The sequence below is a fragment of the Aptenodytes patagonicus genome, chromosome 6 (genome assembly GCF_965638725.1).
Source record: "Aptenodytes patagonicus chromosome 6, bAptPat1.pri.cur, whole genome shotgun sequence".
Classification (NCBI taxonomy): Eukaryota; Metazoa; Chordata; class Aves; order Sphenisciformes; family Spheniscidae; genus Aptenodytes; species Aptenodytes patagonicus.
In genome coordinates, this window is record NC_134954.1 from 28,003,465 (window position 1) to 28,025,328 (window position 21,864).

The 21,864-nt window shown below is 39.7% G+C and overlaps 1 protein-coding gene across 11 annotated transcripts in view; it reads right to left on the reverse strand.

Annotated features, from left to right (window-relative positions):
• The window catches only part of GIGYF2 (GRB10 interacting GYF protein 2), an 80,801-nt gene that overhangs the window by 15,203 nt on the left and 43,734 nt on the right, over positions 1-21,864 (reverse strand). For 7 of the 11 annotated variants that reach the window (XM_076341712.1, XM_076341713.1, XM_076341709.1 and 4 more), the window contains 11 exons: positions 14,130-14,309; positions 7,647-7,864; positions 7,394-7,556; positions 7,107-7,307; positions 6,401-6,591; positions 5,558-5,717; positions 3,433-3,599; positions 2,949-3,037; positions 1,807-1,914; positions 1,154-1,251; positions 553-653 (listed from right to left, as the gene is read on the reverse strand). In XM_076341712.1, coding sequence (XP_076197827.1) covers positions 553-653; positions 1,154-1,251; positions 1,807-1,914; positions 2,949-3,037; positions 3,433-3,599; positions 5,558-5,717; positions 6,401-6,591; positions 7,107-7,307; positions 7,394-7,556; positions 7,647-7,864; positions 14,130-14,309 — 1,676 coding nt within the window. The remainder of the gene's footprint in view (positions 1-552; positions 654-1,153; positions 1,252-1,806; positions 1,915-2,948; positions 3,038-3,432; positions 3,600-5,557; positions 5,718-6,400; positions 6,592-7,106; positions 7,308-7,393; positions 7,557-7,646; positions 7,865-14,129; positions 14,310-21,864) is intronic. The other 4 variants (XM_076341711.1, XM_076341708.1, XM_076341710.1 and 1 more) reach the window with 2 other exon arrangements.

Genomic DNA, 21,864 nt, shown 5'->3' on the forward strand with positions numbered 1-21,864 from the left:
ATAACCTCTGACTTTAGAAGCTAGTAGCGAGTTGCTTTGCAGTCATCATAAAATAATCAGTTTCAGGAAATGTACAGAATCATACAGGTTCAAACTTACAGAAATAATTTAACACTAGAGTAAGTGTGAAACAACCCCAACAAAGAGGACTCTTAAGATTCCCCAAACCAATTCTGGTGAAAAGATGCAAGGATTAAGAGAACGACTACCTGCTCCTGCTCAGGGTTTGGCATGACAGCTCATGATGATCACATTTTAAAACAGAGGTGGCTAGTGAAGAGTTTTTAAATCACAAGTGTAAAAAATATAACCACTACTTTAGAGGTCAGTAGTACCTCCACAGCAATGGTTTCCAAACAGCAGTCCACAAGGATTTCATAACTGGTTTCTATAACCCATATTCTCTTTATGGTGTTTTCCATGAAAATCTAGTAAAAATTGTACAGAGTGGCTTGAGGATTGAAGAGCTAGTAGTCTTCCACTGGCTCAAGAAACACAGTTACACTGCAGAACAGCAATCTCAACTTCTTACAGTACAAAACAGTTTCTGACCTTTGCAGCTTTGGCCTTCTCGAGCTGCTGAAGTTGTTCTAGAGCTGGTCCCTGAGCTGCAGTATCAATGGGGAGATCCCAGACACTGCTTCCTTCCCAGACTAGATAGTGAAGAAAACAAACATTGACAAGCAAAAATAAGCACATCACCAAAAAATAACTGAAAGGGGAAAATCTTGTGTATGCAGTTACTATATTTTATGAACTAAAATCATGACAATACATTAGTCTAAGTCAGTAGAGGGCCACTTTATCTTCCTGTAGAACAAGGCTTGCCTGTTACTGAAGCAAGGCTGGGTTTCCTACAAAATTCTGCACAAGAACCAGCTATTCAAACTCCTCCCATCAGAGCAGAACACCTTTATAATGTAACACACAATCCCTTTGGATCAAGACTTCCTATAACCATAGGAAAAATTACTGTATTCTTCACAGCTCTCAAATGAAACTTAAACTGCAAGACAAAGTAGCCTGAACCAGTTAAAAAATACTGATGCAGAAATAATTTCCCCTAGCATCAAAAAGGGAGCGATCATCTCAAAGATGCTGGCTCTTAATCCATGAACTTTTCTCAACATCTGACGCATGCTAAGCATTTTACCTGTAGGTTGTGAAGCTGACTGAAGTTCCCATATTGAGCCAGTGTCCGGCACTGACACAGACCTTGTAACAGGTGGCATCATGTTCTGTTCAGATATTCTGTAATACCAAGAGGAAGAGTCAACATGCCACTTCCAGGGAGAGGAGTGCTCTCAACATGCATGAGATTCAGTAACTTGTAACATACTCTTTTCCTTCCACACCTCTATTTAAAACAAAAATATGATGTGGACAATACTACTTGCTTGCAGAGTTCTTGCTCATCTCATCCCTGCTACCAGGTCAAGGGCTAAGCCAGCTACTGCTACAGTTTTGCATTTGCTGTTTATAGGCTAGTTTGAGGAACAAGCATCCAGTACTGCAGAACTCAACTGGCAAAGACATTCTGTTACCAGCACAACAGATCTGTCAAAAAGGTATGATTTCAACTATAAGATTTTCCTCCTCATTTTCATAAACATTCTCTGAGGTGAAGGCTACATATATAAAGAAGTACTCGACATCCTGCAACTGTTTCATATTCACACAATCTTTAAAACATGTAATGCTTAAATATGAGCAAACTTGAATAGGATGGACAAGATTATAATTATCATTATATACAAGTTAGAGTATAGGAAGAATCGTATTCAGTTCAAGTCTGGGCTAACTCACCTCATCTTCAGGGCCTGGAACTGTTGCAAGAGAATAGCGAGCTGCTGCTGCTGCTGGGATGAGAGGGCTGCCTTTTGCTGCTGAGCCAGCACCTGTGCATATTGTTGTCTTCAAAAGAGAAGCAGAGAATCACTGGTATTTGTTCACTTGCTTATTTATATAATGCCCAAGTTGCAGAAGTTGCGCACAGATTCATTCTCTGGGACTAATGCCCACTGACCTATACAATGTACATGCTAAATACTAGAGGAAACCACAGAATGGTGCCTTGGAAAGAATCAGAATACAAGAATACAACAAACCGGCCCACACAAGCAGAACCAAATTTCTCTTCACCCTCAACTATGTCAACTGGTTATTGCTGTCCAATGTTACTCTTGTAAGCTGTGCAACACTACTTCCCTTTTTCTATAAATTACATACAGATTGCTCAAATTAATCTGGCTTTGATGACTGCCCACCTATACAAATCAATCTCTTCCTCAGTATGTCAAAGCATCCCCTAGTACCGGGGCAGGCTCTTGCCTTATCAAATCATAAGCTGACAATCAGTATTAAAAAAATCATAATCACGGCACATGCTTTCAGGACCCCTTGAACAAATAGTCTATCTGATTGCTTTCTTTTCTCCAAGCTCCTACAAAACAAGTTGTTAGGAACTGGCCAGAACTGAACAACTGACAACTTTGGCAAAAATGGATGACAAACTGCTTTCTCCAGCAGTTACCTTCCAATGATCTTCAAAACGCTGAGCAAGCAGACCAAAAGTAAGTTCTGCCTTCTCCATCTCCAGTTCAAAAGACATGTAACCTTCCCCTGACTCCAAAACATCCGAACTGCATTACAAGAATAGCTGCGATTCAGTTTGGCTATAACAGCTACCTATACAGCAGGTCTCACCAAAGTAGCTATGCATGACACCGAAAAAGACTCTGAAAAGTGTGCCTGAGGTAGCCACACTCTGTCCTAATCCTGTAGATTATCGAGCCTCTGGTGTTTGTGGAAGCAGGCTATTGCTGTTGGAGGTGAAGCACTCCCAGACCCATTGCCCAAGGAAACAATGACAAGAAGCTGAACCCAGATGATTAAAAATGCAGAGCAGAACACAGCCACTGGAAGATCTCTGGGACTGGCAGTCTTACTGTATTAAAAGATGCTGATACTGGAGGTGCTGCATTTGGATCAGGGCCAACTCTTGTTGTCTAGTCAGCCGCTCTTGGTCCAGCTCACCCTATGTTTAGGAATAAAACATTGTATTTTAATAACATATATATAACAACAGTAGTAGTATATTGCAAATGCAAGCAATGTAAAAATTGCATTCTGAACTGAAAAGACAAAGAAAATAGAAAAATACCTAGACAGAGATCAACATTTACAAACAAAGCCTGTAGTATGGTGACTGTGAAATCACAGCACTTATGTACCACAGGACCAAGCCTTCCAGCCACAAACATAGCAAAACAAACATTTTTAAATTGAGTGTCTTTTCTTAAAAAGGTAACACAGGGCTCAACTTTGGTGCTTGGAACACCTGCAGTTCCAAGACAGAGCAGTTGACACATAAATAATTCAATTTCCATTTGTTACAGGACTATTTGAAGACTGTAACTGTCACATAATTACCAGATGTGGAAGCGGTGCTGGACCTGGAGTGAAGGGAACCCTGCCCCACATTTTCATGATGTCTCCCAGTGGCTGGAAAGTCTCATCACAGGCTCTCTTAACCAACAGTGACATAGTGAAGTATCCAGCCTGGAACCACTCTGCCATCTCCTGATTACTGAAAGGACCTGAAATAACACCAACCAATACACATCGAGGGGAAGGGGAAGTAAAGCCAAGTTGAGCATATCGGAAACAAAGAGCATGGTGCTTGTTAAAGTAACACAGTAGCTAGCACTCCTGTCTGTCTCATTCACTTGCCTGGACAGACAGTACATTCAAGGCTGAAGTGTCAATGCACCTATCTAGATCTTTACAGTGGCTACAGCGTTGCCCCAGATAGTCTTTATTGAAAAGTGCATTACTGCTTTTACCATGCATTGGAGGGAGATGAAAGCCAAGCAGCCATGGTGGTGTGGAGCTTGGTCCAGCTAATACACATCCTGCCTTCCAGCAAAGCTCACTACTTTGGGCTCAGCATCATGTTGATGACAGCTGCAATTTCCAGTTTGGACCTCAGCAGTATCCGCTAGCTGACAGTGCTAAAAGCACAAGTGCTTTTCCCCACATATATTGCACAGATAATTAAACAATCTTAGCCTGTTTCAACTCTTGCCTTCAAATCAGAGGAATTCATATTTTTTATAGAAGTTCTGTGTCTGGAACTTAGCAGACGAGCAGATTCACCTCTGAGTGCAAGATTACATTTTTTAAGATAACAAGGAAACCAGTTTCTCTTTTCCTTTCTCAAAAAGCTACACTTTTCCTTCTCTTCCTCTTTTTTCCTCACAGAGATTTCAGTCACTCCCTTCAAAGGAGGACTCCTATACTAATTTTACATATCCAAATGGACACAAAGCCAGTATAAAAAAAGAAAGGTTATTTATCAGAGTAAGAACCACGTAAATACAATTTTTGCAAATATATCTTCTGAAAAGCAAGAATGTTCAGCAATTCTTGCCTTCTCTGTAAAATTATCTTTAGAAGGTAATTCCTCCCAGAGAATATGAAACCACAAGAGTCATCCCAAGAAAAAATTACGTGGGAGTGTTTACTTCTGGAGGTCACATTCAAGGAAGTACTTACTCCAGTGAAAAACTGTTAGACCATCACTGAGCAATAAACACTCAGCAGCGACTAACATACAGTTTGAAGCACACTGAACGAATATAAACGCTTTATGGTTAATATCCTTTAAACTTAAAGGGGTGAGAAGAAAACCCTAAAGATGTGCAATACCTGCAGACAAGAGACTGGCACAGATCCCACAAACAACACCCCCACAAATCCTATCTAGAGTTCATAGCTGAGGAAGTCATTAACGCTAAACAGCATTAGCAACTACTAGTGAAGTACAGCAAGCAAGGAACTCACTGCTTAATTGCATTTTTGGGAGGCAGCTAAGCAGCTGCTAAGACAGAGCCCTGAGACCTCCAAAAGAAAAGTACCTTCTAAAAGCAAAGATGCAAGTATCTCTATGAAAGGCCTGTTCCTACTTTCATTGCAAAAATATTGAAGTTTAAGTGAAAACTGCAAGCATGAGACAGTTGGTATTATATGAACTAATAATGCACTGGCTGCATATACAATTTAAATTGAGATTATGTATGAGCACCGGCTTGTGAAAACTTGTTTTCTCTTTGCTCTGGATTCTAAACAAATTACCCTTCCCTGAATACTCAATGTCTTGGGCTGAGACTTAGAAAACTGATTTTAGTATTTCTCATGGATTCTTCAACAAGCTACTGAATGGTCACATTCTTGTTTTGTTTCCACTGTTGTCTGGAAATCTGAGTAACTATTAGCATGAAAAACAGGTTTTAGTCTAACTTCAATTTACAGAAACATGAAGTGATGGCAAACCTTAGCCACGATAAAATATAATTCTGGACATGAGGCATGCTGAGTTGATAGGGGCAGTGATGGGTAGAAGGATCCATTTTCAAAACCTAGTTCTAGAGTGGTAAATTCCCTGTGCTGCTTTTGTAAAAAAAAAAAAAGCATTAGTATCTGTTGGTGGTAATTTTGTGATGAACTCTAACAGTTCTGTGAAACAAAAGAGGAAGTGTAAAGGGCACAGACCTACCCTGAATTTCTCCTTGTGGATCTTTGTAGTACCACTTCTGCATGGCTTCATGGAACAACGGCATAGAGGAACCCTTTGCTCTGTGCTCTTGAATTTTTGCTGCTAGTCTTTCATCATCAAGGGCACTGTCCTGCAGGTATGCCACCATTTTCTCTGCTTGCTGCAGGAGACATTAAAACCAGCAAGGAATACAAGAGTTAGACGTGTGCTTACAGATTTGAAAATGAGTGTGCCAAATACAACAACCTTGTACTACCCAGTGCTGAAGAGTGTAGCAGGAATTACAGACAACTCAAGGACTGGTGTAATTGCACCACAAACCCTGAGCTTAGTCTACCACCTTGTCAGAGTCCTGAATAAGCACGGTTCACCTGCTTAAGTAAAGCTTTAAAACAACTTGCCAAGAAGGTTCCACACAGTATCACGGTGAAAAACAAAACAGGTATGGGAGCAATAGCATGAAAAATGCTCTACATCCCAGGAGTCACTGAACTTTCATGAATAGTCTGTGCTTCGTTTATATAAATTTTTTTTTCCAATATATTGGGCATACTGTTTTATGGTTTCTCAAGGCAAATGGTAAGGCTACTTGACAGTGGTCATAAGCACTAGGATCTCTAGCTCTTTAACACTAGGTATAGTACCCTTATTCAGAAAAATACTACATAGGCTTGAATTATTCTCCAGAAAAATAATGGAGGGAAGAAAAGTAGCTTTCAGTATACACTGTGGAGTGTAAAGTTTCAGCTGCATTTCTGTTTTTATGGGCTTCAAATATTTTTTGCATTCCACACTCCTCCAGTCTCATGATTACCAACAACAAAGGAATTTGAGAAATTTTACCTGCTCTAGGTGTTTGAGGCCCTCTTCATCATCTGGGTCAGTGGGAATGTTGCCCATGCCTGGAGCAGCTGTGACAGGTGTCTGAACTGGCCGCAGAGCAGGATTTGAATTGGAAACAGGAGGAGAAAGATGAGCAGGGGAAGCTGTGTCTGCAGAAATCTGTGGCAAAGGTTGAGCAACAGAAGCCAAATCTAAAGAAAAATGTTAGAATTAGTTCCTTATCTTTAACATAAGGGAAAATGACTTTTAAGAACCTACTGTAGAAAACATTCAACAGCTCAAAATTAGCACCAAAGCAAAAGTATTTTCATATCTTCCTGTATGTATGATTACACATTGGTACTGTTAACAGCACAGGCACCCAACCTAACTTCATGGAACAAACAGTTTAGTTCTAACAGTGCAGAACTCAGAACATTTCAGCATATCCCATTCCCTGGCCACATACATTTGTCCAGACTGATCTGCTCTACCACAATGAGGCACACCCACAACTAGCCTATGTTTCTCTAGACTGCATTGCAATGTGAAGTACCAGTGCACTGCAAGCATTTGAGATGGCATATCCAACAAATCCTGTATTTATAGACCAGTTGGTGAATTCCAGCTTTTCATCACCATAATCCAGTCCTTGTCTCTTAAAAGAGACCAAGACTAATCACAACGAGTAACTGAAACTTATAAATTTATCTATCAAGTTTATCACCTTCCCCTCTGTTGGGCATTTTGGCTGGCGGTGTATTCTCTGTTCGATTCTCTTTATCTTCTGTTTTTTCTGTTCTTTCTGGCACAGACTCTTCCTTCCTTTCAAAAAGGCTCGTCTGCAGCGGGTCTGGAGGCTGGGATTTTGGTGGGGTATCTGACCTGGCAGCCGGTGAAGATGTTTGGACTGCTTCTTCCACTGCTTCTGTAACATTGCATGGTTCTATGTAACTGAATTAACGGAAATTCTACACTGCAGTATAGAACAGATGCATGAGAAATCCCCCTTACCTGCCACTACTCTATCTGTTTTCTCCCCCTCTTTCTTTGTGGTCTTTTCATGATCTTTGGCTTCCTCATGGTGGCTCCCTTCAGAGTCAGATCTTTCTTCCCCTTCCTCCACAGGTCGGAAGTCCATCTCCTGTTCCTCAGGGATTGGCTCCTTCTGCACCTTCTACAAAGTCAACATAATCGTCCATAATCCACCCGACATAACAGGACATTTGCTCAGAGTAAAAAAAAAGGGCCCAAGACAGCTTTTCACCTTTAAAGAGAGAAACGCTCCAGAGGAGTCAAATGTTCCCATTTCTTCTTCTGCATCTTCTAAGCACCACTCAGGGAGACTGTCCCTGTCGTCATCCATGCTGCCACTCCCACACCGTACTCGCCGATAACCCCGTTCATCATCTCGTTCCCGGAAATCAAATTCAAACCTCCGCCGTCGCTCCATGTGTTCTCGCCAGCCTGCAGAACGAGGGCCGTCTAAGGTAGGGGGAAAGTAACTTTACAAGACAGTCCCGGGGGTAGTAGCTTACTTGGAAGGGTGAAGGGGTGGGTGATGAGATGACAAACAGTGACAGAAATTCAGAAAGCCCCTACAGGGTACAATCCTATGAACAGGAATCTTAAAGGACAAGGGAAAGAAAAGGAGTATCTTACCATTAAGCAGGAGACTTTCAAATATTGTCCACTGTATATACCCACATTATAAATTGTATTATGAGCATTAAAAACCCACATAAGGCTAAGAAAGCTGGGCTACATAATCTAAAACATGCTGGAGCACCAAAATAAGACAAGCAATACTAGATGCTGATTGAATTTACCAGCCATCGACTTAAATATTTTTTGGTATCTTTATATGTATAAGATTTTATATTTTCTTTTAGGCAATCTGCAAAAGTCACATCCTGAACAAACCATGCTTTTTTCCTCTTGCCCTCAGAGACACTTTTGTGCATATACATGAAAAATGGACTGACAACTGTTCAAATACCTTTGAAAGGACTGTTAAGTCTCTTGGATGGTAATTTTTTAGCCATGGAATACCAAAACTTGGAATGATAATAAGAGAAGAGGGAAAACTTGCCAAATTCAAGTGTAATTTTTATTTCACTTTTCCTTCTAATCTATTCAGAAGACATCTTCATTCAGCCAAGCTTAAAATCCTCTGACTGCAATAATGCTATTTAAACTGTAAAGAACTTGCTGCTAAGGAAAACAAATCGGGAGTGAAAGGATTGTAGTGGAAGCTTTCCATCCAACAGAAGGTATCTTTACCAGAAAGGTGCAAAGCAAAAATGAAAGCACCTTAGTTTTTAGTGCTTTCAGTGGTGGCTGTGTTCTTTTCTGGAGAAAAAAAATTTTTTTTTTGTCTCAAAATTTGTGCAGTCTCTCTGCTATCAAATGGCTACCAAAAAAATCACAGTAAAGAGGAGAAACGTTGTCCTCTGTTCCATTTGCTTCATATGAATGAGGAATGTTTCCACATCAACCCTAATACCGTAAGTATTAGTATTAACCATGCAAAAATCCACCTTTGTCTCACAAATACAGCAAATATAAAACAAACTCCTTCTAGAAATACTATGAACTTTAAGACTATATTTTATCAAGGAAACACAAAAGGTTAGACTTTAACAAGGTCTTCACTATACCCTACGTGCTTATTTGCAAATAATTCCACTGTATAACTTAATCTATGCCTCTAGTTATGCCTTAGAAACAAATAAATAACATTTTTGGTATGCAAAACTGTCAATCAATGTTCTGAGTCAACCTTTTTAATGTCATTAAGGAAAAACGTAAGGCACAGTAAACTTGCAATTATCCCATCTTTTCTGCCTGCTTTAAAGTAGTTCTTAACATCTTAGGCCTGTTATGTCAACCTCTTGTTCATCGATAACGTCTCAAAAAATACGTAAGCGGAGATAAAAGTTCACTGAAGATGCACTAATGGAGTAAGTGCTCCAGAGAGCTCAAGTACACTTTTGGACACTTTTAAGATTCAGCTGGACAGGGTGCTGGGCTATCTTGTCTAGACCGTGCTTTTGCCAAGAAAGGTTGGAGGTCCCTTCCAACTTGGTATTCTATGATTCTATGAAGTAATAACCATTTCGTGCATCCTCTTCAGAAGAGGATGCCTGCATCACACCCCATGCACCTCTGCCCACAGCGCCCTGGCCTCCAACTTAGTGCAAACTCAGGAGGTGCAGGTTTCTACGGGCCTTCTTTTCAAGCGAGTCATGCATATGAACATCTCATTAAAATGCTGCTGGATTTTAAAAGAACAAAAGCATCTCTGGGAGCAACCAGCAACTAAGCAGGACAATACAGTCTACCTGAAATAAAAGGCCTGACACTGAAATTCCACTGACATGGCATCAGAAGCAGCGTTAAGTTTACTTCCCCCCTCCTCATCAGAAATATCAATGCATCAAAACCAGGACTTCTTTTGGAATCGGAGGGCTTTTTCCAAGGTTTAAGTGTGAGAGGTTGCTGACAACCAGGCTGCATTTCTCATTAAAACCATGGGCAGACATCTCCTCAGTACAACCAGCAATGTCCACGTCAGGTTTCCCAATACGTGGAAAAAAAAAAAGAGCTATGGCCTGAACCTGGCAATGTCGTATCATACAAACAGATTAATATCTCTGCCTGTTTGCTAACCTGGGGCTCGCAAATAGCTGAGCATCTCCAGCTCTTTTGTATAGAAGAGGAAAATTTGGTATTAAGAACTTTCTATACGGCCATAAATGGGCCATCTTGAGACCATGCACTGAGAAGAGCCTCGATTATTCTTAGACCGTTCACATCCCTACACCAGGAGCACAGGTTCTTCACAGTGGGACCCAGAAACATGGTTTTTGAATGTTAATTCTAAGCATTTTGTGAATTCCAGATATCTTCAAAGTTCAAATTAAGAACTTAAAGAGATTTTGTTTACCATATGGTCTGCTTCCAAAGATTTAGTCACACAACCTCCTTTTATAGCCCACACATTTTCAGAGCTAGGTGGACAGGCAAAAAGAAGAGGCAAGTGGAGCAGACACATGCCCTTGTTTCTTAATAACAACAAAAGTTTATAAAAGCCTAGTTAGAATATAGTGAGCAACTCAGGTGTGAAGTACAGGGCTGCCAATCTTTAAAGCAAGCCAAAAGTAAAGACAAATCTTAAGTTCTTACCTAAAGTTTTTTAACCAACAGTTAGGACACAAACATAGCTTTAAATTCAGTCCTGTAGTATCATTAGGCACCAGTTATATGATCAAGATTCCAAGTTAAAAGAAATAACTTTAAGCTAAATTTACCCCTTGAAATTTATGGTGACATTATAGGTGAAAGAAAGGACTACTGGCTGCTTCAGGAAATCCAAGTACACTTTAGTCTCAATTAGTAATAGCTATTTATCTCTTAAAAGTTATATTCTCTAATTCAGAAAAGACATTTCCAATGTATACTAAAACAATACTAAATACTAAACAAAAGACAAAGGAATAGTACACATTACTTTTTTGGCATATATTGTATATGAACCTAGTTTTTATTTTGCTGAATTTTAGAGCAATATTCTCGAACGTACTTTAGCTGCTTTAAGATATTCAACAAGCACAAAGCCCAAAAAATAAGCCATTTACTTGATTCACAGCAGTTGATTCTGAAAATGGAGTGAACCAAGATGAGTTTGAAAAGCCTTTCAAAAAAAAGCAGCAACCAAAAAAAATCTTTTTATGAGATTACAGAATAAGGCCTCTCTAAAATGTTTTTCAGGAAGAAGATCTTAGAGCTGCTTAAGCGAAGACACAAGATCATATCAGAGAAATTTTAAGCAAGAAGAGATTATTCCTATTCCTTAAGGATGACTTGGTAACAAAAAACAAAAAGACATTTATATATCATTCACTAGTTTTGAGACCAAAAAAAGGTTTGTATATTTATCTGATAAAATGGACTTGCTCTGCAAATTTAAAGGGCAATCATTGTATGAATGCAAGAACTGGAACAACAGAAAGAAGGGGCTTTTTAGGTAAGCAGTCATTAAATCATTAAAAAAGATGGCTAAAAAAATTAAAAAAAAAAAAAAAAAAGAGAACTTTGAAGCAGCCAGTGAATTTAAAGCTATGGTCACATTCTTCTTACAGATAGTTAACCCACTCTAAAGATCCTATTTCACATCTACAATAGCAGCGGTACCACATTTACCCAGAACAACTAGCAAAACAACTTTTCCATTGTATAAGCCAAGGAAAGATGTCTTCTCATCAGACTTCTAGTCCTAGTGCACAGGCAGTAGTAGAAAAAAGCAGAAAACCCCATAAACTCTGACTGGAAAAGCCTGGTGATACAATCCAGACAGTTTTCATGATGCAAAACCAGACAAGTTTACATCCTTCTGAATTAAGTCGGAGAAGAAAAAAAGGATTAGGCTTGTCTATTTTAAGGAGGAGAAGTCTGACGGATTTGCTTCTTCACTTTATTACCAGTACTCAGAAGATCCCTCACTTCATATGAGGCATAGCCATGTGAGTGGAGAACAGTTTAAACACAGCATGGACACGACAGATCCCCTCAACTATGTCAAGGGAGTTAACTTTAGCTACAATAAATCAGACAACAGAATCTGTGAAACTATACTTAGGGGCACAAGACTGCTTCAGCAGAAGCAGTCCATCCTCTCGATTGTTTGTGCCTACTAAAAAAGCATAAAATGAGCAGATTTAGGTCAGCCATCCTGCAGTAAACACAACTGAAGGAGCAAGAGGAATTCAAAAGCTGGAAAAACAATGGTCTCTGGGAATCAAAGTATTCTTTGCTTAACAACAGAAGATTATAAACTCAAGCCTGACAACTGCTACGTTATTCTAAACTGTTCTCACCCAAAAGAAAAAAAAAGCAGCAAACAATCTAGTAGGAAGCATGCAGAGCCAAGTCCAAGGAAGATCCAGCTAAACAAATGACGACAGTACTCTGAAGACATTTCTCTATTTTTAGCAGGACACATGATTAGTACTATTACCTAACAGCTGAGTAAGTACAAAGAAGCAGTTCAAGCCATGACAATTTGAGTTAAATTCATTGTAAAGCAAGAATGTGATTAAAACCATTTTGATGGTCCTGTGGCTACTACTAACAGGAGAATTCAAATACAGCTCTGACCAAAGCTGAGAGACTAGTACAATACAGCTGTCAAGTCAGTCTACCTCAAAATTAGCAACTTCTCCACAGATTCACAGAATTCTTAGAACAGGCTTTTTATTATATCTGCTAAAACTAACTTGTAAGTGAAGTTAAGTTAGTTGTCTACCACAGCGAAAATTCAAATAAGCAGTAATATTTCCTATGATGGAAGATGAATTTTCAAAACCTTCCTCAGAACATCTTCCAAAAAAGTTCAAGACATGAATGAACTTCTGAACTTTGAGGTCTATGCTTCCTTTTAAGCTAAAGCGTGCAGGCTTGTACTTGCAAAACACTCCACTCCTGAGTATCATGCTGCATCTGATTATCATGAGGTACAATCGTAGCTGGCCTGATGTCATCTGAACTGTATAACAAAGTAGCAGTGTCTAATGAACAATCGTGACCAAACACTGGGGAAAAGAAAATTACATTCTTCAAAATTTGCCCCTTAGCCCTGCTCTAAATAGAAAACATCTGATGATAAATCTAGCCTTGGGCTCACTGCTAAATTTTAGTACAAGCTAACAGTTGTTTGAGGGCAGAGTAATACGTAGCTGTGGAGAGAGTTAGGAACAGAGGTAATGGTTGTTCACAACCATTATAGTACCAAAAGTCCTTTGGGATGTTGAAAAGGGTGATAGACCCATTGTAAGAGCAAGCATGACTTTTTTTAGTTGAAGAAAAGTTGTCCACCTCAGCCCCCAAAAATGTCCTGTGCTTCCTTTGCTTCCCTATGAAGATGTAACAGTAGAAGAGCCACAATCCTCCCTCAGTTCCCCAGAAGCCTTCTGCAGTCAAAAGATACCCAAAACCAAGATCCCACAACAGGTATGACTGGCTAGCAGGATCTTTTCCAAATAGAAGGGAAGAAAAAAGTTTCAGCCATATTACCCAAATACCAAGCTCTGCTTTGTATTTCTCCGGCAACTCTAGCAATGCAATGCTGGAAAGCAAGTGAACCAGACTGACTGTGTCAGGCCAGGGAAGGGTGACACCAAACAGATGCCTGAAATTCAGCGAGACAAGACATCCTGTAACTAACTATAAGATGCATAGAGCAACATATTTTGAGATTTTCCAAGGATGCCTCTTGGCATTGCAAACACATTTGGAAAACTAGAAAGAGGCCAACAACCTGAATGGTTTAGTACCAGCATCACTCCACAGCCTCAGATATGCTACCTAATGTAGGTAACTTCTCTCCCCTCAGCATCACAGCCACAGAGAAACAGTACTATTTAAAAAAAACCCTGATTTTACCAGGCACATACACACCTGGAGCACAACAGACAAGCACACACCTGAAAAATATTGTTCCCTTAAACATGTTAGGGTACTGAAGACATTAAAAAGAAAACAAAGGCACATAATTTTATGCTAATTGTTTTGTGACCAAGGGTCCCATGTATGCCAAAACAGTATTTAACGACCAAAACTGCATGAACCTTACCTATTTTTGTCCCAAACTTTATGCCACCTCCCTTTCCTCTGCTTTCCCCATGCCCTGATTCACCCACTGCCCTTTCCCTATAAACATGGCTGCATTTTTCTCCAGATCTCCTCTCACCTGGACTGTGAGGGCGCCATCTCTCACCATCCCTCCGTGACCCAGCCAGTCGCCAGCCTCCATCATCATCTTCCCCATTTTGTTCCTCCCTGAAGATGCGCCAGTTCTCGCTCTCAGAGCGTATAAACTCATGCTTCCTCCCCGTTGTTGCTGTCCCACCTTCCTCAAAGTTTGGTCTCACTGCAAAGAAAACACATGCCAGTGAACTTGCGTCCCGTCTTTAGGAACCTAGAAACAAAAGGGTTGAAATCTTGCTCCCTTATAGCCAAAAATACACCAGAAGTAAGTGGTGATAGAAACCTAGGAGACAAATGGAAGTTCATGGAAGGAAATGTATGACAGATTTAGGAAATCCCTCCACATCCCTACGTACCTTGGGATGGAAAGACTGAGGGGGGAAAAAAACAGAAGCAAAGCATACAAGAAATTATAACATGGATAGGAAAGACGGAGGAGGAAAAGATGACAGTTTAAGAGACATAGGGAAGCATAAAAGGAAAGAAGCCAAAGCATACAGAGAGAAAGAATAAACTGCTGTAGTATGAAAAGTCTCATGCTAAAGGAAAAATGGGAATACAGTAAATTGTAAACATTACACCCATTTTATATAAATGAAACATATTTGCTACTTCTGTAATAAAAAGAATGAGATCTACATATTTAATCCAATATGATGTACAGCGTTCTTGCAATGTTTTAGGAAAGACTGAAAATTTAAAGTAGGATTAAGGATTAAACAAGAAAAACATAGTAGTGTTAACATTATCCTGTGAATCCATCTTCTGGAGAGCCAAGGTCAGCATATTAGGCGTTAGAAGCAACTATGCTCGAGCTCAAGGACGAGTCTACCAGAAGTTTAGGAGACAGGATAGTCTTTTAGTTCCTAATTTACATTACATTATAATTAAAATAAAACATATAAAATCCTCAAGTACTTAATGAAGAGCAACACTGTCACAAAAGGACGATGTAAGTATTTTTATAAAAAGAATGCACATTATACACCAGTAACTCAGGCTAGATATACGCTGCTTTCACTGCTGACTCATCCTGACAGGGATACACCACCACCGAAATAAATGGTAGTACTAGCTTCAGGACTTCTGGATTTTGTATTTCTTTGAATATGTTTAGTTGTGTAGCACCAGAATTCTCACAGGAACCATGGTGATGCCACTTTGCTGATACTATTAACACCAGTGTCAACCTGAAATTGTGTGGTTATCTATAAAAAAAAAAGTATTCAAGTACTAGAGAAAGGTATACTTAATTTTTCTTCTTAGAGTCTTAAAATCCAAAAATATAAGATGATATTTGGTGAAGATTGTATAGTATGCCTGCTTGCTTAGACAGGAAAAACAAAAGAAAGCATGAGTATGCACTAAGATTCCTGGGGTGGAAAGGGACATTTTTAAGAATTTAGTTTAGGAAGGATAGGAGATTGCATTCCCCTTTCTTCACATCATGCAGCTTTTTCAGTCAATGAAAAAATGAGGAAACAGAGTACCTGAAATTCTATGGCATATCAAACCTCCGTTTAGAACTCAGAAATTCTTCCTACATAGAGATATTGCACTCTGGAGACAGGAAACACACACTGTCTTTGGACCTTGCATGTATCTTGGAGAAAAACCAACATCCGTTCTCCACCATCTCAAAACACTGGAGGAATAAAAACTTTTTCTTTCTCCAGCTCAATATTTTCCACAGTATATTGTTTTAGGGAGTGACTATAGTGAGAGAGTACAGGTGGAATTCAATCCAGAGTACAAAATCCAAGATGTTTCCAGTTTCCCATGCTCCAGGTTCACACGAAATCCTTTTACCACTGTCACAGGAACAAGTTTCTACAAGAATTTAAGATGGCAGGGCCCTTGACCTATCAGGTAGACAGGAGAGGCAGGAAACACCCCAATGTTTAAGATGCGAGAGTTCTTCCACCCTGATGACTACTTGGGGCCCTCAGAAAGGTAACTGGAATACCTTCCTCTTATTTTGTTTCTATATAAAGAGCTAAAGCACATTGGCTAATTTAAAGTACCTCATCAGTATCAACAGGCAATCTCAGCTACGAAGCCTAATATAACCCAGATACACATTTACTTCATTGAAGGGGACATCTGGCTAAAGACCCCTTCTGTCCTTGCTGGGCTTTGAGAACAAAAAATTTAAAACAAGTGTATTTTGGGAAGTCTCTGGTGATACTGGCTCCAAATAAAACAAAATCGCGGGAGACACTCAACTCCCTTCATTTGGTAGATGCAATGTTGGCAAATGTACTTATCTGGAATGGATAAATCTTTGCAGATGAAGGTCAACCACATTCTGTTTTCCCATGCTTCACAGAAAATAAAGGAAGGCAACAAACTAGACAGAATATCCAAGTCTAGGAAATATAGGCTTTTTTTTGTTTTAGATCTCCGAAAAATGTCACTTAGAAGAATGTAACAGGAAGTGCAGGGAAGCCTCTCAGTATTGCTCCTTGGATGGGCTTCGCATAGCAGAAAACTAGGGAGACAGAGCTACAGAGCCAAGTCAGCTGAAAGTAAAATACACAGATGGTGGCCCAGGAGAGAGCTGCAATCCAACAGACCACATGAGCCTAAGACCCAGATGATAAAGAATATGCCTCATTCTTTCTGAACTTATTTTTAAAATGCTACAAGAAGAAAAATGTAATTTTTTTTATTCTGCAGCACAAGACACTCGTTTTTCCTCACTAAAACAGTTACCAACAGAAAAAAGTTATTCAATTTGCTATTTTGAGACTAGAAAAATAGTATTTTTAGAGATGTATCTATTCTTTTTCATCAAAATTCACAGCTATTACCTGACACTTATTCAGTAATGTTAATTTGAGAGATTTTAGACTCTACCAGTTAAGAAAAAAAGATGTTCTTTCTTTCCATTGTTATTAAGTTAAGAGTCTGGAGACTGCTCTTTAACACTGGCAAGCTATCAGCTCACAGGCTCTGTTCTGCTCTCCCAAAAACATCTGAGAAAAAAAAAGTTACCTAAAGAATATTATGAAGTCTACTTTGCCACTAAATATCTGTATGTTCTTAGCCCCTCTACAGATATGTACATTCTATAAGCACACCCAAGGCAACTCAGGTTTTCTTAGTTAGTCCTTGTCCTGGTTTCGGCAGGGATAGAGTTAATTTCCTTTCTAGTAGCTGGTACAGTGTTTTGGATTTAGGATGAGAACAAAGTTGATAATGCACCAATGTTTTAGTTGTTGCTAGGTAATGCTTACACTAGCCAAGGACTTTTTAGTTTTCCATGCTCTACTGACTGAGAAGGCTGGAGGTGCACAAGAAGCTGGGAGGGGGCACAGCCAAACTGACCAAAGGGACATTCCATACCATGTGATGTCATGCTCAGTACATAAACTGGGGAAAGCTGGCCGGGGGGGCCGCTGCTCGGGGACTGGCTGGGCATCGGTCAGCGGGTGGTGAGCAATTGTACTGTGCATCACTTGTTTTGTGTATTATTATTATTATCATTTTATTTCAATTATTAAACTGTTTTTATCTCAACCCACGACTTTTTCTAACTTGTGCTCTTCTAATTCTCTCCCCCATCCCACCAGGTGGGGGGAAGTGAGCGAGCGGCTGCGTGGTGCTTAGTTGCCGACTGAGATTAAACCACGACAGTCCTTAAGACAGCTGGTTTTGCTCCCAAGAACTGAACTATTGAAGTCAGGTTTTGTATTCTGAATTTGCAGAAGATGGCATCCCCATTTGCTGCTGTGGGGTTTGAAACACACATCTCTACAGAGGTGACAAAACACCAAATGCTGTTTGCCAAGATCAGACACAAGTGGGATCCTGCCCCTCCTCTGATTTTAAATTCTACAGCATTAGAAATCTAGGAAACAAAAGAATCGATTACAAGGGGTCAGTGTTATATTCATCTGAGGATGGTATCACCTGTGATTCTTGATATCACCTTTCTAAATACAGCAGCACTCCAATGTGTCACATCAGATGACTGTTCTGATGCCATACTTCAGTGGAATTAACAGAGAAAAATGCAGTATATCATGACATACTTAAGTTTTCTGGTACTAGGACACCATAGCAAACAATATTCAAAGACAGCAAGGTATGTGTCAAAACAGGTCTGGCATTAGATGATCTTGAACATTAGATAGACCAGCCAAGAAACTAGTTCTTTACAAATACAAACTGGTCACAGGTTAAGGATCAGAAAAATCAGGCTACCCAAGTGACAGAAAGACTGTGACAAAACTATACAGGAATACTCCTACAGCTTTCATCTAAATTCGTAACTTCCAAAGTCCTAGCATATTGTCTTTGCTAGCTGTTCCTAGACTTGAGAACATTCATTTCAGTTGAAATGACTTAGGTCAGAGAGTCAGTATTTGGCAATGTTTTAAGGATGAAAAAAAACCTAAAATGCAATCTATGGTTTTGCCTTGGACTAATTGACTGGACTTCCTGAAGAGAAGGAGCAGTAAAAGGGCACCTCTGTTCAAGTCTGTCACAAAGCCAGTAATGGTGTTTACAGAAAACTTCAGATAGAGCCTAGTGGTATCCAGCCAAAAAAGCCTACAGCTGTGCAACACTGAGTTGAAGGGAGACTAACTGCAAAGAACAAGACTGGGATTCTGGGACATAGCCACGTGGCAACACGTTTATGAAGAGGACTTACTAACAGAATGGCAAATAACTTCTGTTCTCCGTGCTGTCAGTCCATATTTCCTATGACATGATCACTGTTTGGAGAGAATAAACAGGAAAGCGATGATTGACAGCAATACTGTTTCCTCTAAAGAGGGGACAAACTAGGAGTCTATTAAGTGCTTTGACTTGCTCTCTTCTTTCTGCTGCATGCTACACACTTCCTCAAGAAAAGGATTAAAAAGAAAAACCTTTGCAGCTAGTGTTTTTAAAGGAATTCACATAACTTTGCCTAGATGTGTAATTTTGTAGCTCATTTTACAGAAGAATAAAACAAATGGCTGTAAGATGATGTTTCTAAAGAAGGACTACCTTCTCATTAGGACAGTATTTGACATGCTAGGGACACAAAAGGAATATATATGTCATGAAGTGACTCATTTGTAACCAAAGTCAGTGACAGATCAGGAGTTCTGATGCCCATTTCTAGCTTCACATTTTCTCTCTCTCCATAAAATCTCAATCTCAACAGTAGGTCTCAAAGACATACTACTCAAATATCACTCTGTATTTTTTTGCTAAATTGACCATTATCCACTGTCATGAGTATGGCTGAACCAGTAAATTCAAAGGAATTAACAAGACAGTTTAATTCTGTAACACACACCTGGAAATCACTTACTGTAGCTATTTCATCTGCTGTACAATCATGTTAGATTTTCAATCCATTCAGTTGAATCACATTAGAAAACCTGTGACCAGGCACCATATGCTTTCTACAGTACAAAATACAGTTTGTAAGAAAATAACTGCTTGTAAAAAAAAAATCCTACTTGTGAATAAAAGAGGCTGTCTGTAGTGGAAGTTCAACTTTGCTGGAGTATAGAGGGAAGGATGAAGGGCAAGTCACACTGTCCTACAGGCTTGCCACAGCGGTGGGAGTCCCCTTGCACTACATTATTTGCCCTGGTTCTGAAGGTCACGCTATGCCTATCACAATTTTCGGTGCTGTGCCTGAACATGTATTAAAATGTTCCATACTAATGAAGCAAAGAATTAATGTTTTGCAATTTAGGGTTGGGGGGAAGGTTAAAGAAAAAAAAAAATTAGGAAGGATTTTGTTTCCTAAGCAGGAAAGTCTACATTAATAATTTTCCCAGCAGGCCTTCAGCAGTTTTAGTGCAAACAACCACAGCCTTTGTTTCTCAGATCCTCTTACATCTGACGTTCAATCAAAGCCCTCACATCAGCAGCTCACCAAGGGGAAAAAAAGTGTAAAATACTATTGCATTACAAAGCTGTCCTCAGAGTTCAGTTTAGTAGTGCAGCATGCTGACCACTCTGCATGGTCGTTCAGCTAAAACATCTTCCCTAAATAACTCTTCTCATTTGGTAAGTGAGAGAGAAAATAGCTTAAGTGAAAGTGGTTTCATTTACTGCCTGGAATCAGCAAACCACCTAATCTGCATTGTTTCATTCCTAGGCTTTAGCAAAATCCTGTGATTAATTCCATGTTTTCACAAAGGAGCAATGTGGAGATGGAAGAGAAGTGGCCAGATTTACATCTTCTGACCAGCATTAAGCTACAGTTCAGCAACACCCTTCAGAGACCATAGGCTGTACCATTAGCTGCAGCCCACCCTTCTGTTAAAACCAAGACTCAGGAGCTCGGGACCTAATGAGAAGAGGAAGAAGTGGCACTAGACAAGCAGCAGTGAGACAAGAGTTTCTCTTTTCACCTAAACAAACAGTAGTTGACACTGGTTAGGGAGAAAGTATTGGAGAACAGTGTATGTTTTTCAGCAGCAATACAGGAACTTTTTCCATTCAGCTTTTCCAGGGGAATTTTGGCCTTTTCAACTTTCATGTAAAACTTTAAGATTATACAAACCTAAAAAGTGATCTTGATTAAGGAGGTGAAGGGGAAGGCACCCCTTTTCCAACTAAGTGTTTGAGGATTTCTCCTTGGCTGCTAAGGGTTTGTATTGGGTAAAGAAACACTCCTAACAAACCAGCATTCTTTTCCACATGATCAGAGCTAACCGGCCCCCCTGCAGGCAAAATGACCAATCAAATCAGCTTCAGATGAAAACCAACCTCCCCAGCACTATAAACACAGGAATGAGACATACAAACCCATTTTTTAATTTTTTTTTTTTTTTAAGGGGGGGGGGGGGGAATCTCTACCAACCACTTGTGGGAAGTTTCTTGCCAGTGCTGGGACCAATACACAAGACCAGCCCAGTCCCTCTCCTGGAGCCCAGGTATTCCCCTTCTCCTGCACACAAACCTTTGGAAGACCGGTAAGTACACAAAACAATTTTTTTTTCTTTTTCTTACTGTACAATTAGAAATTGTTCTGTCATTCTTTAATTGAAGAAATTAAAGTTGTTTTCAGGGCACAGATTTTTATTTCTAAAGCTTGCTAAATTAAGTTATCACCTTAAACAAAATGGTTTCTGATTTCCCCCCCCTCAAAGAGAAAAAAATGCTCCCTCAGATGACCATAGTCCTAACAGCATACAAAGCAAAACCAAAGTCATCATGCAATATTTTTTCAGAAAGTTTTCAAGATAAACAGTGCTGGAAAGACTCTGCAACGCTCTGCAAACAGGGAGCATTTGCAAGCCTCCAGCTAAGGTAGCCAGGTGTTACCTGGCCAACTGTTATGAAAAAGTCATCCTCACCTTCTTGCTGCATTCATCGTAACTCAGCATTTAACTTCAGTTCCATCACAAATTAAAGAAGTGAGCTTCACCTCTTCAAGCCTGCTTTTACCATCTCTAATTATATCTCTTGCCCTCAATCATTTTCAATCAATGCATTCTCTGTGCTTATGGACACATTGTGAGCTAGCACCGCTGCCCAGGAAACCATGCACAGGCATCGAGTATGAACTCCAACATCCTAGAAAACTCAAGTCACTCCAGACAAGCTATTGGGAAGTTTGCATCACATAGGGCAGGACTGCTCTTCAAGACCAGCAAGTTCCACAAAAAATGGATGGCAGCAGACTTCTATTACTACAGCCTTACATCAAATAAAGTCTTCCCTCTTAACTGTAAATTTACTCCTCCATTAACAATACT